The sequence below is a fragment of the Panulirus ornatus genome, chromosome 42 (assembly GCF_036320965.1).
Source record: "Panulirus ornatus isolate Po-2019 chromosome 42, ASM3632096v1, whole genome shotgun sequence".
NCBI lineage: Eukaryota > Metazoa > Arthropoda > Malacostraca > Decapoda > Palinuridae > Panulirus > Panulirus ornatus.
Genome location: NC_092265.1, coordinates 13,320,756 through 13,336,343, shown reverse-complemented (window position 1 = coordinate 13,336,343; position 15,588 = coordinate 13,320,756). Strand labels below are relative to the sequence as shown.

General features: G+C 54.2%; 1 protein-coding gene across 11 annotated transcripts in view; it reads right to left on the bottom strand.

Annotated features, from left to right (window-relative positions):
* Nucleotides 1-15,588, bottom strand: part of usp (retinoid X receptor ultraspiracle) — a 219,883-nt gene that overhangs the window by 51,648 nt on the left and 152,647 nt on the right. For 5 of the 11 annotated variants that reach the window (XM_071686562.1, XM_071686566.1, XM_071686563.1 and 2 more), the window contains exons 2-3: nt 10,461-10,946; nt 777-821 (exon numbers count right to left, since the gene is read on the bottom strand). The exons of 2 other annotated variants lie outside the window; for them this stretch is intronic. In XM_071686562.1, the coding sequence (XP_071542663.1) occupies nt 777-821; nt 10,461-10,542 (127 nt within the window). In that variant the 5' untranslated portion in view covers nt 10,543-10,946. The remainder of the gene's footprint in view (nt 1-776; nt 822-10,460; nt 10,947-15,588) is intronic. 4 more of the 11 variants (XM_071686567.1, XM_071686568.1, XM_071686569.1 and 1 more) reach the window with 2 other exon arrangements.

The following is a 15,588-nucleotide window of genomic DNA, read 5'->3' as shown; positions in this document are numbered from 1 at the left end:
AAGGCTGTGCTGGAGCGACCTGTAACCAAGGTGAGAATGGGTCACACACGAGTGCCTCCACATAACTTTTTCTCCAGAAATGAGGTTCAAGGAAAATGAGTAATCTTGCTTATATATATATACATATATATATATATATATATATATATATATATATATATATATATATATATATATATATATATATATATATATATATATATATATCATTTAACAAAGCCAGAGACGAGGAAGTGAAGTGGGTCGTCCTTGAAATAGCCTGGTCTTGTGAATGTATCACTCTTCTCCACCTTCCCAAACGGGAATAATCTTAGGGACTATCCAAATTATCCCAGGAACATCAATCATTATGGGAAGTCCTGTCTGTAGTCAGGGATACTGCTGTAAACCGAGACACAAAGTTTGCTACGGACATGCTGATGGAGGGACTTTGACACAAGGATCATTCACCGCAAATTCAAAATCTACGGGATTGATAGTTTAAAGGGACGAACGCACGAAAGGTTATCAGCACCACGGACACAGCTTGTCCCTGCGCTGCGCCCCCTCATTCTCAGAGGACAAGGTGGGAGGGAGTGAGGGAGGGAAGAAGGGGTAACATTCCTCATTCAGGTGAGTGAGACGCCTGCCTCCCTGCACACAGCTGCTGCAGTATACGTGAAGAAGTCTCCCCCGAGACATCATGACCGAGGGTACATATATACATATAGGACGCCCCTCACAAGTGCACAACCATGCAGATGGAACCACAACAGAATGAAAAGTAGTGAACAAACCTGATGCGTGCCAGGGCTGGCTGGGGCCGCCTCCACACCACTCACCTGGAAGAGAGGAAAGACGATTATTACCAAGATTACATGACACAACCTACACCACAACACGTCGATACAGAACACTGACAACAAAAAGGCAACAGGAGGAACAGATGATCACTGTCACTGGTATGGAAGTGCAATGGGAGAGACGGAGAGAGTGGGAAGGAGGGAGGGAAGGAAGGAGGGAGGGAGGAAGGGAAGGAGGGAGGGAGGCAGTGGTATCCCATGCCACAGGAGTGGACCACATCCGCCTAAGGCAACACTGTTGAGCAAGGTACACCGCTCACCACTAACTGCCCGTCTTCACTATACCTTCCTGAAGGCCTCGCTCACACCACCACCACCACCACCTGTTGCACTCCCTTGGCCTCATGGTGGGGAGGGGGGGGGCGGCTTCCTCGTGCTCCTCCTCACTCCGTGAAGACGTCCCCTTCCCCATGGTAGCAGGCGAGGTGCCACTGCCCTCCAGGATGAACCAAGCTCATTCCTCCAGCCACGGTACAGCCTGAACTAGATGGAAGCTTAAACTGATTCTCGGGGATGAAGAAAATATAAGGCTCCCTGAAGTACCTCAGAGAACAGGAAGCAACATTAAAAGAGGATATGTAAAACAGGCCAGGAGCTGTGGTTACGATACCTCCACCCACCAGGTCCTGCCTCTGGTCCTCAAGTTCCAGGTTCCAGAGGAAGACCTTCAGTAATTAGGGTGATAATGCTAGTCACAGAAAGTTATGGCGTGAGGATGGCCTTCACATCTACAAGCTCTGAGGACACTACTAACACCCTGTTATCTCCATGGCTGTTCTCTCTACTAATGTCTGGCCGTAGCTCTTTCTAACAGTCACCTGTCAGCGTCGCCATCACCCACACAACCAACCATGACCACTGCAGACTATGTAGGTGACCTGGGCAACAAGAGTGAGCGGTGCGGCAGGTGTCATCATGCTCCATCAGCAGTGGTGGTGGTGAGGGTGGTAGTGATGGCAAGAAGCCGGATGGAGGAGGTTCCCTTCCACCCGCCACACACTTACCTTGGGTGTGGCCAGCAGACACCTTCGCCAGGAGACCACTGGCGGCAGTACAAGGCCTCCAACACTGACACGTGAGGCTGGCTGGAGTGGCCTAACGCCCTTGCTTCGTCCGACACCCGGCGGCACCACCACACCACACAACACTACCAACCACCACCACTCCTCCCCAACCAACCAGCACCCACTGGGGCATGGCTGCTCCCCAGCCCACCTCCTACAAAACATTACGAGCGACGGTCAGCCTACCATCCCTAGTACTAGGGCTCGGGATGCGCCAGCAGGCCACCGCCCTCCCCTACTGTCTCACCACTGCCACCCTGTCCCACTGTACGTAGAAACTAGAGTCTGTCTCCTGACGGAGGCGGGGAAGCAGGTTGGGCAAGAAGCGCTGCACCATCATACACAGCCCGAGGATGAAGGACCACTGCCACCAGGCAACAGGGCACTACATGACCCTGGGACACAAGAGCAGCAAATGAATGTAGGGCAAGGATCTGCCAGACACATGCTAAAAGTGGCACACCGGACACTGGGGTCGTCTGGTGGAAGAGGGTAAAGACAGGGAAGGCAGTGTCATGGGCAGACGAGGATAACACAATGAACAGCAATGATGAAAGAAGCGACACCACCACCAGAGGTACTGAGCAGGAGAGTTCAGGTTACATACGTGAGGAGAAGCAAGCAACAGGCAGGCAAGGTTGAGAGAGGAGGAGAGATGGTCTTATAAACGAAGTCAAAAAAGCAAAGGCGCTTTACTATATGTAGTGACGAAAATATAGGCGACACTCCCGTACGTTGTAAGTAAGACAAGCTGGACGCACCAGTCACGAGAAAATTAAAAACCTTTTTCCCTAATTCACCATAAACAAACTGTCGGTTGGCGCCTAGTCAAGTTAAGGGACTCAAAGCGAAGAGTTACAGAGGACGATACGAGGATGTGTCAGGATGTGACGAGTTCGAAAGTAAGTGTTCTTGCTCTGGAAGACCATTATCGCCCTAACACTAGAGAAATGAAATGGGTAGGAGGTCTTAGGAAGCATCGAGATATCTGGATATAAGACCATGATCGCAATACTAGGGCATCCTGACCCATACAACAAGGATTCTGACTCGGATGCAATTTCGCATATGTGCCGCCCATGCGAATCTGTAGTTACCTCCTAAAAATACTGCTCAAAATGTCACTGGAGAAAGGCAAAGTGCCAGGGGGGCGGCAAAGGGCAAGTGTCATACCCATGTTTAAGTAAGACGCCGGTGAGAGCCACGGAGCTACAGGTGGGTCCTCCTGACGAGCGAGATATAACAATAAATGAATGGTATCCTATAGAGAGGAAACCACAAAGTGAGAGAAAACATGGTTTCAGGGAGAGGAAGTTGTACATAACGAAACGTAAGGTTTCTACGAGAGAGTGAGCGTTCTTCTGGACACATGAGGTAGCTGGGTGGAAGGTTTGTACCAGGAATGCCTCGCCGCCCTAAAAAAAAAATACTCGACATCACTGCATGGGAGGCTTGAATCACCAAGCAGGAGCATGGGAGGGGAGACACTCCCTTCAGTGGAAAGGAGATATTACCTTAGTGGAAGGGAACATGGGAGGGCGACACACGTCAGGCGGAACCTTCTCGAAATGGGTAGCGACCAGAGGGACGCCGCAGGTTAGGTTCTGCCATCTATGGCAATGACACTTGGCAGAAGGTATCCACTCCTACCTAACTATGTTTGCAGGCGACGCTAAAGTCATACGGGAAATAATGAGCGAGAAGGATTGCATCGACTTACAAAGGAACCTAGATATGCCCCATCTGGAAGTACATGGTCGATGGAACTCAACCCGAATACAAATAAAAGTTAAGTCTCACTGAAGGAAAGCCTAAATGTTATCTGTTGGGATGTTACCTGCAAGAATGTGCGTGTTTGTATGTGTGAGACACGCCTGAGGGTCGACACTGTCCGTATTTGTCGAAGAGAAGAGAGAGACTGTCTGCTGGGAAGTATTAGACCAGCATATAGGGTTGTGCATAAGGATATATTCAGCAAGGTGTTCACGTTCTCCATATGGCGCCCATACCAGACTTTGTCCTCTCAGCTTTGGTCATCGCACCTAACGAAGCACAAAGAGCTAACTGAGAAGGTCCACAGGAGGGCAATAAAACGGTACCAGAATTAAGGTAGATGAGTTTCAGGGGGGAAAGCTAGAGACCTTAAATTTGCTTACCTTGGAGGAGAGAAGAATAAGGGGGGGAAGACCTGATCACAACCTTTAAGATTCTAAACCAGACTGACGAGGGAGACAGCGACCACTTCTTCGAAAGACGCAGGATTTGGGCAACCACATGAAATAAGGCAAAAAAAACTAGTTAAAAAAAAATTGTGCAGGAGAACTTTTAAATTGCGGGAGTGGTGGATGGATGCAACATGCTGACCCACGAGATAATAAATGCGGGCAGCGTACAGGTAGGTGTCTGAGACGATGGCTGATGGGGCTAACGAATGGTGCAAGAGATGTGAGACCTGCGAGTAGACAAACCTCCCACCTGGCAGAGTACACATAGCTAAACACATGTACCGGGCAGGACAAGGACGGGAGAGGACACTAAACGGCACAACAGGTATGGGACAGAACACATATATACGTCAGGACACATGGACGTCCGGACAGGTATGGGAGGCGATACATATAAGGCCGGACAAGTATGGGTCAAGAAACATATAAGGCAGGCGAGGTACAGAGCGGAGGTGAGGGCGGGAGGAGGCGAAGGTGAGGGCGGGAGGAGGCGAAGGTGAGTGCGGGAGGAGGCGGAGGTGAGTGCGGGAGGAGGCAGAGGTGTGAGGCAGGCAGCGGGTGGGCCTCACAACACGACAAATGGCAGGTGAATACAGGAGGGACGACGCACCTCGCCGCCCTGATGAAGTATTGAGGCAGCAACATGACGCTTAAAGGAGAGGCTTCGCTTTCCCGCCCGATCCCCAGGGTCGCACCTGGCGCCCCCACCCACCCTAGGGTCGCACCTGGCACACCAGGCACACTGGCACAGCAAACACACTGGCTGGTGGTGGTGGTGGTGGCACACCAGGCACACTGGCTGGTGGTGGTGGCACACCAGACACACTGGCTGGTGGTGGTGGCACACCAGACACACTGGCTGGTGGCGGTGGCACACCAGACACACTGGCTGGTGGCGGTGGCACAGGCTGGTGGTGGTGGCACAGCAAACACGCTGGCTGGTGGTGGTGGCGGCACACCAGACACACTGGCTGGTGATGGTGGCACACCAGACACACTGGCTGGTGGTGGTGGCGGCACACCAGGCACACTGGCTGGTGGTGGTGGCACACCAGACACACTGGCTGGTGGTGGCACACCAGACACACTGGCTGGTGGTGGTGGAACACCAGACACAATGGCTGGTGGTGGTGGCACAGCAAACACACTGGCTGGTGGTGGTGGCACACCAGAAACACTGGCTGGTGGTGGTGGAACACCAGACACAATGGCTGGTGGTGGTGGCACAGCAAACACACTGGCTGGTGGTGGTGGCACACCAGACACACTGGCTGGTGATGGTGGCACACCAGACACACTGGTTGGTGATGTGGCACACCAGGCACACTGGTTGGTGGTGGTGGCACACCAGACACACTGGCACAGCAAACACACTGGCTGGTGGTGATGGTGGCACACCAGGCACACTGGCTGGTGGTGGCGGCACACTAGACACACTGGCTGGTGGGGAGGTAGGCACACCAGACACACTGGTTGGTGGGGAGGTAGGCACACCAGACACACTGGCTGGTGGGGAGGTAGGCACACCAGACACACTGGCTGGTGGGGAGGTAGGGAGAGAAAGCCTCCCAGAGCAGTGGAGGTAAATGCCACCACCACCACCATCATCACCATCAGCTCAGCCGCCACCAGAGCCAGTGGTGGGGTGACGTGCCGTCAGTGGAGGAGGGAGGTGGAGCCGCAACAGGTGGGAGGCAGGAGAGGCTCCTCTTCTCCAGCGTGCCACAACGGATGGCCATATCTGTCCCACACCTGATCAACATGTGTCTGACCCACACCTATTTACATGGCCACACCTGGCCTGCCTGTGGTACTGCTGGTCGATAGTGAGGGTGGTAGAACCGGTAAGCCTGCCCCCCACACCACCACCCTACCCTGGTCGTCTCCCTCCTGAAAGCTACCACAAGACCACCACTTGGCAGACGTAACACACGAACCATGGCACAGAGAGAGAGAGAGAGAGAGAGAGAGAGAGAGAGAGAGAGAGAGAGAGAGAGAGAGAGAGAGAGAGAGAGAGAGAGAGAGAGAGAGTAGTGATACCAGTGTCAACCATGACAGGACACATAACCAGTAGTCAGTCACTACAGGCCAAGAGCCACTCAGGGTCCACGCATCACGTCCTCCTACTGTACCACACAGGCACCCACAATTTCCCTTTCCTCGCAATATTCACTTTATGTTGTCAGCTGTGATAGTGGCCAGCTACATCTGGCCTGGCCCACATACAACATTACGTTCCTCCAATGATAATAAATACATCAGTGCAATTTGTGTGTTAACATGTATGTCTTACCTGCTGATCATCATGTCTTACCTTCTGACCATCATGTCTTACCTTCTGACCGTCATGTCTTACCTAAGTGGCCATCATGTCTTACCTTCTGACCATCATGTCTTACCTAAGTGACCATCATGTCTTACCTTCTGATCATCATGTCTTACTTCAGTGATCATCATGTCATACTTTCTGACCATCATGTCTTACCTGAGTGATCATCATGTCTTACCTTCTGACCATCATGTCTTACCACAATCATCATGTCTTACCTTATGACCATCATGTCTTACTTTCTGACCATCATGTCTTACCTTCGGACCATCATGTTTTACCTGAGTGACCATCATGTCTTACCTTCTGACCATCATGTTTTACCTGAGTGATCATCATGTCTTACCTTCTGACCATCATGTCTTACCTCGGTGATCATGTCTTACCTTCTGACAATCATGTCTTACCTGAGTGATCATCATGTCTTACCTTCTGACCATCATGTCTTACCTGAGTGATCATCATGTCTTACCTTCTGACGATCATGTCTTACCTCAATGATCATCATGTCTTACCTTCTGACCATAATCTCTTACCTAAGTGATCATCATGTCTTACTTTCTGACCATCATGTCTTACCTTCTGACCATCACGTCTTACCTTCTGACCATCATGTCTTACCTAAGTGATCATCATGTCTTACTTTCTGACCATCATGTCTTACCTGAGTGATCATCATGTCTTACCTTCTGACCATCATGTCTTACCTGAGTGATCATCATGTCTTACCTTCTGACCACCATGTCTTACCTTCTGACCATAATCTATTACTTAAGTGATCATCATGTCTTACTTTCTGACCATCATGTCTTACCTGAGTGATCATCATGTTTTACCTTCTGACCATCATGTCTTACCTGAGTGATCATCATGTCTTACCTTCTGACCATCATGTCTTACCTTCTGACCATAATCTATTACCTAAGTGATCATCATGTCTTACTTTCTGACCATCATGTCTTACCTTCTGACCATCACGTCTTACCTTCTGACCATCATGTCTTACCTAAGTGATCATCATGTCTTACTTTCTGACCATCATGTCTTACCTAAGTGATCATCATGTCTTACCTTCTGACCATCACGTCTTACCTTCTGACCATCATGTCTTACCTAAGTGATCATCATGTCTTACTTTCTGACCATCATGTCTTACCTAAGTGATCATCATGTCTTACTTTCTGACCATCATGTCTTACCTGAGTGACCTGGGCATCTTGTCCGTCTGACATGGACTTCTTACAACCTGACCAGGATGTCTTACATGATGTGTCGTACATCCTGACCAGGATGTGTCGCCTGTGTGATCTGGTTATCTTACCTGTGTGACCTGGGTATCTTACCCGTGTGATCTGGTTATCTTACCTGTGTGACCTGGACGTCTTACCTGTGTGACCTGGGTATCTTACCCGTGTGATCTGGTTATCTTACCTGTGTGACCAGGACGTCTTACCTGTGTGATTAGATTATCTTACCTGTGTGACCTGGAAGTCTTACCTGTGATCAGATTATCTTGTGTGACCTGGATGTCTTACCTGTGTGACCTGGATGTCTTCCCTGTGTGACCTGGACGTCTTACCTGTGTGACCTAGATGTCTTATCTGTGTGATCTGCTTATCTTACTTGCGAGACCTGGACGTCTTACCTGTGTGATCTGGATGTCTTATCTGTGTGACCTGGGTATCATGCCTACTGACCACGCTGTGTGACCTGGGCGTCTAACCTACTGACCAGGCTGTGTGACCTGGGCGTCTAACCTACTGACCAGGCTGTGTGACCTGGGCGTCTTACCTACTGACCAGGCTGTGTGACCTGGGCGTCTTACCTACTGACCAGGCTGTGACCTGGGCGTCTTACCTACTGACCACGCTGTGACCTGGGCGTCTTACCTACTGACCAGGCTGTGACCTGGGCGTCTTACCTACTGACCACGCTGTGTTACCTGTCTTACCCTCTGCCCGGGATGGGATGGGTTACCTGTGTGACCCAGGTCTTAACTGTAACATGAGGATGTGCTACCTGTGTGACGATGGTGCTACCTGTGTGTTACCTCTATGACAAGGATATTACCTGAGTGGTCTGGTTGTGTCATTTTTGTGACTTACATGTTACTCTGTGTCCTTCCCATTCATCTGGGCGTTAACGTGGGTGACGTGGATGTCACCTGTGTAACCTAGTAACCTGGATGTCACCTGTGTAACCTAGTAACTTGGATGTCACCTGGTGACCTGGATATATCATCTGTGCGACCTGGGTGTCCCCTGTAAGGCCTGGATGTGTTACCTATGATATTGAAGTTACCTTTATGTCTCTTGTGTGACCTGGGTGTTACCTGTGTCACTTATTTGACCTGGGTGTTACCTGTAATACCTGTTTGACCAGGATGTGTCACCTCTGTGAACTGGAGGTTACATATGTATCACTTGTGCGACTAGGATGTTACCTGTGTGCCAACTGTGTGACCTGGATGTGACACATATGTTACCTGTATGACATGGATTTAACATGGGTCTCACCTACACCACCTGAGTGTTACCTAGGTGTGACCAGTGTGGCCTCGGCATGTCACCTGTGTTACTTGAGTGTCACCTGAGTGTTATGACTTGAAGGTATGACTTGGGTGTCGCTTAGATTTGTTACCTGGGCGTCATCTGTGTCACTAGTCTGACCTGGATATGTCAACTGTGTTCTATGTGTGACATGAGTGTTACCTGTGTGCCCTGGATGTTACGTGTATCACCTATGTAAGCTGGTTGTGACCTGCGTGACCTGGACGTTCACCATGTGTTACATGTATGAGCTGAGTGCGATTCCCTTGTGACAGGTTTAACAGGAGTGAAACCCGTGTGACCCAGATGTGTTATCTGTGATCTGCATGCGTTACGTATATGTCCATCCAGTGGAACAGGTAACCCCAGCGACAGACGGGTGACCTGGCTGGCCAATGTGTTACCTGTCACGTTGTGACTCACGTCGGACAAAACCATATCTACATGATCTGGGTGTGTGTTACGTGTCGTCTCTGTAAGGCCTCAAAGAGGCAGTGTGGGTGACCTGGGTGTGTCACTTGTGGCCTGAGCAACATAGGGTGCCTGTGTGACCTGGTGAGGCCCCATCCTGGAAAAATAAACATATTCAGATAAGCATAAACTGTAGGGTAGTTCCGTCTGGGGCGCCCCCCAACCTGGCTGCTCCTCACCTGCTGCACCATCACCGCCACTGCTGCTGCTCCATAACACTGTAAAGCTATAAGCAAATACATAGTACAACCAATACATAGTACCACATCAACACCTCCAGAGCACGAGACTCGAGGTCCATATTGTTAGGGCGTCACCTGACGACGAGTGTGATACATAAATGGTATAAGGAGTGTGGGCTGACCACCACTAGTGGGGGGGCTGACCACCACTAGTGGGGGCTGACCACTACTAGTGGTGGTGAACACTAGTGGTGCTGACCATCACCAATGGGGGCTGACCACTACTAGTGGTGGTCAACACCACTAGTGGTGCTAAACAACACTAATGGTGCTGACCATCACCAGCGGGGCTGACCACCACTAGTGGTGCTGACCATCACCAGTGGGGCTGACCATCACCAGTGGTGCTGACCACCACTAGTGGGGGGCTGACCATCACTAGTGGTGCTGACCATCACTAGTGGGGCTGACCATCACCAGTGGGGCTGACCATCACCAGTGGTGCTGACCACCACTAGTGGGGGGGCTGACCATCACTAGTGGTGCTGACCATCACCAGTGGTGCTGACCATCACTAGTGGTGCTGACCATCCCCAGTGGTGCTGACCGCCACCAGTGGGGCTGACCATCACTAGTGGTGCTGACCACCACTAATGGTGCAGACCACCACTGATGGTGCTGACCACAACAGGGGTCGAGCCCTGTTCTCTCAAGACAATGTCATGGTCAGGTGAGTGTCTGGGGTCGGGGTGAGGATGAGTGAGGGTGGGTAAGGCTGGGTGAGGGAGGAGTACCGACCTGGGGTCCAGGGCCGCTGCTGGGAGCCGTGGATGATGGAGGAGACAGACATGACGGGTTTCTCTTTCTTGATGACGATCATGGTGGTGGTGGTGGTGGTGGTGGAGACAAGTGACAGTTGGTGCGGCCTCTACACCACCTCGCCAACACTCATCACCAACACTGGTCAGCTACACTGTCTACAAACTGTCCACAGTATATAAGTGGCTGGCAGTAAACACACACCCACCTGCCGGTGCGAGAGACACACACCCGCACACACACACACACAACCCACTGATCTCTTACCACTGGCACAGTTCTGGTACAACCCACTGATCTCTTACCACTGGCACAGTTCTTGGTACAACCCACTGATCTCTTACCACTGGCACAGTTCTTGGCACAACCCACTGATCTCTTACCACTGGCACAGTTCTGGTACAATCAGTTTATGGACTTCCTCAACATTATCTGAAGCTGAGGCGTATATATATCTGGCGAGATCTGGAACAGATAGACAGAGAGGTGGTGAGGCAGGAGCCCGAACTGTGGCTACCACTGGGTATGATGACGCCCCGGCCCTCACGCCCACCACGAGTTATCATCATCATCGTCATCGTCATCATCATCATCATCGTCATCATTATCATAATGACGAAGGTCTTCGTCAGGAGGACCAGGAACACAGGAAACACCTGCGCCTCCACGTCGTCCCTCCAGTCTCTGTGGTCAACTGTGACCCGACCCGACCCGACCCAGGGACTTACTACACCCAGGTGGGTGGGTGGTGATGGTGGAGGGGTGAACCCTCCCACCCCGGGGAGCTGGTCTGGGGTGATGGTGGAAGCTGTGGCGTGCCAGTGTGAGGCGCCAGCCGTTGCCACGGTTACCGCGTCTCGCCACCGACCCAGCTTGCCGCCCGCCCGCACGCACGCACGCACGCACGTACGTACGTACATACATACATACGTTGTCATTAATTCATGACCTTCCCCCACCCCCATACTCTCTCTCTCTCTCTCTCTCTCTCTCTCTCTCTCTCTCTCTCTCTCTATTGTTTTCCTCCGACCAAATGCATGTAATCATAATCATAATCATAATAATAATAATAATAATAATAACAATAATGATAATAATAATAATGGAATCTTTCCCTTTGGTCATATACTATTTCCCCTCGCGTCTTCCCTCCATCTTTATCTTGAAAACTGAGGCCACCATCCAGACTGAGCCGAGCTGGCTCACCCAGGCTGACAAGCTCCCCTCACTACCTGGCTGGCTGACATGCTCCCCTCACTACCTGGCTGGCTGACAGGCTCCCCTCACTACCTGGCTGGCTGACATGCTCCCCTCACTACCTGGCTGGCTGACAAGCTCCTCTCACTACCTGGCTGGCTGACATGCTCCCCTCACTACCTGGCTGGCTGACATGCTCCCCTCACTACCTGGCTGGCTGACATGCTCTCCTCACTACCTGGCTGGCTGACATGCTCCCCTCAGTACCTGGCTGGCTGGCTGACAGGCTCCCCTCACTAACTGGCTAGCTGACATGCTCCCCTTAGTACCTGGCTGGCTGACAGGCTCCCCTCACTACCTGGCTGGCTGACAGGCTCCCCTCACTACCTGGCTGGCTGACAGGCTCCCCTCACTACCTGGGTGGCTGACAGGCTCCCATCACTACCTGGCTGGCTGACATGCTCCCCTCAGTACCTGGCTGGCTGACAAGCTGCCCTCAGTACCTGGCTGGCTGACATGCTCCCCTCTACCTGGCTGGCTGACAGGCTCCCCTCACTACCTGACTGGCTGACAGGCTCCCCTCACTACCTGGCTGGCTGACAGGCTCCCCTCACTACCTGACTGGCTGACAGGCTCCCCTCACTACCTGGCTGGCTGACAGGCTCCCCTCACTACCTGGCTAGCTGACAGGCTCCCCTCACTATCTGATAGTGTCTGGTAATGATCCGTCTGGATGGCAAATGGGGTAACTTAAAAGGCAGGCGTCAGAACCAACACTGCCTGACGGACCACATCACACAGGACCATCACTGCCTGACGGACCACATCACCCAAGACCATCACTGCCTGACGGACCACATCACCCTAGGACCATCACTGCCTGACGGACCACATCACCCAGGACCATCACTGCCTGACGGACCACATCACCCAGGACCATCACTGCCTGACGGACCACATCACACAGGACCATCACTGCCTGACGGACCACATCACCCAGGACCATCACTGCCTGACGGACCACATCACCCAGGACCATCACTGCCTGACGGACCACATCACCCAGGACCATCACTGCCTGACGGACCACATCACCCAGGACCATCACTGCCTGACGGACCACATCACCCAGGACCATCACTGCCTGACGGACCACATCACCTAGGACCATATATGAAGAGAGGCGAGGGTGGTACGAGGATATCCGGAACCTCCTGAGCTGCTGGAGGAGGAGGAGGGGAGGGTGGGCAAGGCCGGGGGCTCGGACCCACACATGGCAGCCATCATTAGAGCTGGCGTCTAATGGCTCAATTTGTAGGCAATTTGTGCGGCAGTTGCCACACTAGCGCTGGTCCCGCCGCCCATGATGCGGGCGCGGGCGGTCGGCCTACCTACCCACGCTCAAACCGCACCACCCGCGCCAGGGGGTGCCCCCTCCTCAGCCAAGCCCCGTGCTCCCCCAACGCTACGAAGCCAAGGAACTAAAAGGAGAAATAAAAAGAAAAAAAAATGATGGGGGAAAAGAGAGGTAGTGTGGCGAGGGAGGAGGTGACGAGGGGGAAAAGAGAGGTAGTGTGGCGGGGGAGGAGGTGACGAGGGGGAAAAGAGAGGTAGTGTGGCGGGGGAGGAAGTGACGAGGGGGAAAAGGGACGTAGTGTGGCGAGGGAGGAGGTGACGAGGGGGAAAAGAGAGGTAGTGTGGCGGGGGAGGAGGTGACGAGGGGGAAAAGAGAGGTAGTGTGGCGGGGGGGAAGTGGCGGGGGAAGAGGTGACGAGGCATAGAGAATAAGGTACACCTGTCCAGACTGGGGAGGTAATTAGTTGCAGCAGGTGAGAAGGGCGTGCGTACACCCCCTCTCCCGCAACCCCAAGCGCCTTCATCCAACAATAACTGGTGTGGGAGAGGTGCGTGAAGCCCCCACTTCCTGTGGCCGCCTCACCACCACCCACTACACTCTTATGTCCTGACCACCAGTGTGACAGCAGCGCCCCCACCACACACACACACACACACACCTCCCTACCAGGCAGGCAGGGAGGGAGGCATGCGGTACTACTGCTGCTGCTGCGTCTCCTGGTGTGAGGCATGAGGCAGGTGCTGGTCCGTCTGGGTGGGAGGTGTGGGCCGGCGGGCAGGTGGTGGAAGGTCGGGTTGTGAGGAGGAGGCGCCGCCGCCACGAGGTATGAGGTAGTGGAGGTGTGCTGGTCGGGCCCGGCAGGTGAGGTTCATGGTAAACAGCCAGGTGAGGTGAGGCGTCCCTACCTACCGCCCGGGTCCCCCTACCACTATGGCACACGTAACCAGGTCACGTCTCCACCTGCTCTGCTCACTACCACTTCCAGGACACTCATCTGCTTACCCTCTCCAGCACATCACTCACTCTCCAGCACATCACTCACCCTCCAGCACATCACTCACCCTCCAGCACATCACTCACTCTCCAGCACATCACTCACCCTCCAGCACATCACTCACTCTCCAGCACATCACTCACTCTCCAACACATCACACCCTGTCCATCATAGCACACCCTCTCCACCATATCACACTATCCACATCACCACCTCTCCACAACACCACACCGAAGCCTCTCCAGCACACCACATCCTCCCCGTGCATGACGTCAGAGCCTCTGCACGACGCCAGTAGAGCAGGACGATGGTCAACACGAGCACCAGCTGGAGGCTCATGACTGGCGAGGATGACCTGTGACCTGCAGCCCAGGTCCTGACCCCCCAGCAGGCTGCTCACCCTCACCCAGGTCCTGACCCCCACCACGCTGCTCACCCTCACTCACGCCCTGACCCCCACCACGCTGCTCATCCTCAACCAGGCCCTGACCCCCACCACGCTGCTCACCCTCACGCACGCCCTGACCCCCACCACGCTGCTCACCCTCACTCACGCCCTGACCCCCACCACGCTGCTCATCCCTCACCCAGGTCCTGACCCCCCAGCAGGCTGCTCACCCTCACCCACGCCCTGACCCCCACCACGCTGCTCACCCTCACCCACGCCCTGACCCCCACCACGCTGCTCATCCTCACCCAGGCCCTGACCCCCACCACGCTGCTCACCCTCACCCACGCCCTGACCCCCACCACGCTGCCCACCCTCACTCACGCCCTGACCCCCACCACGCTGCTCATCCTCACCCAGGCCCTGACCCCCACCATGCTGCTCCACCCTCACCCACGCCCTGACCCCCACCACGCTGCTCACCCTCACCCAGGCCCTGACCCCCACCACGCTGCTCACCCTCACCCACGCCCTGACCCCCACCACGCTGCTCACCCTCACCCACGCCCTGACCCCCACCACGCTGCTCACCCTCACCCACGCCCTGACCCCCACCACGCTGCTCACCCTCACCCACGCCCTGACCCCCCCCCCCACGCTGCTCACCCTCACCCACGCCCTGACCCCCACCACGCTGCTCACCCTCACCCACGCCCTGACCCCCACCACGCTGCTCACCTCACCCACGCCCTGACCCCCACCACGCTGCTCACCCTCACCCACGCCCTGACCCCCACCACGCTGCTCACCCTCACCCACGCCCTGACCCCCACCACGCTGCTCACCCTCACCCACGCCCTGACCCCCACCACGCTGCTCACCCTCACCCACGCCCTGACCCCCACCACGCTGCTCACCCTCACCCACGCCCTGACCCCACCACGCTGCTCACCCTCACCCACGCCCTGACCCCCACCACGCTGCTCACCCTCACCCACGCCCTGACCCCCACCACGCTGCTCACCCTCACCCACGGCCCTGACCCCCACCACGCTGCTCACCCTCACCCACGCCCTGACCCCCACCACGCTGCTCATCCTCACCCAGGCCCTGACCCCCACCACGCTGCTCACCCTCACCCACGCCCTGACCCCCACCACGCTGCTCACCC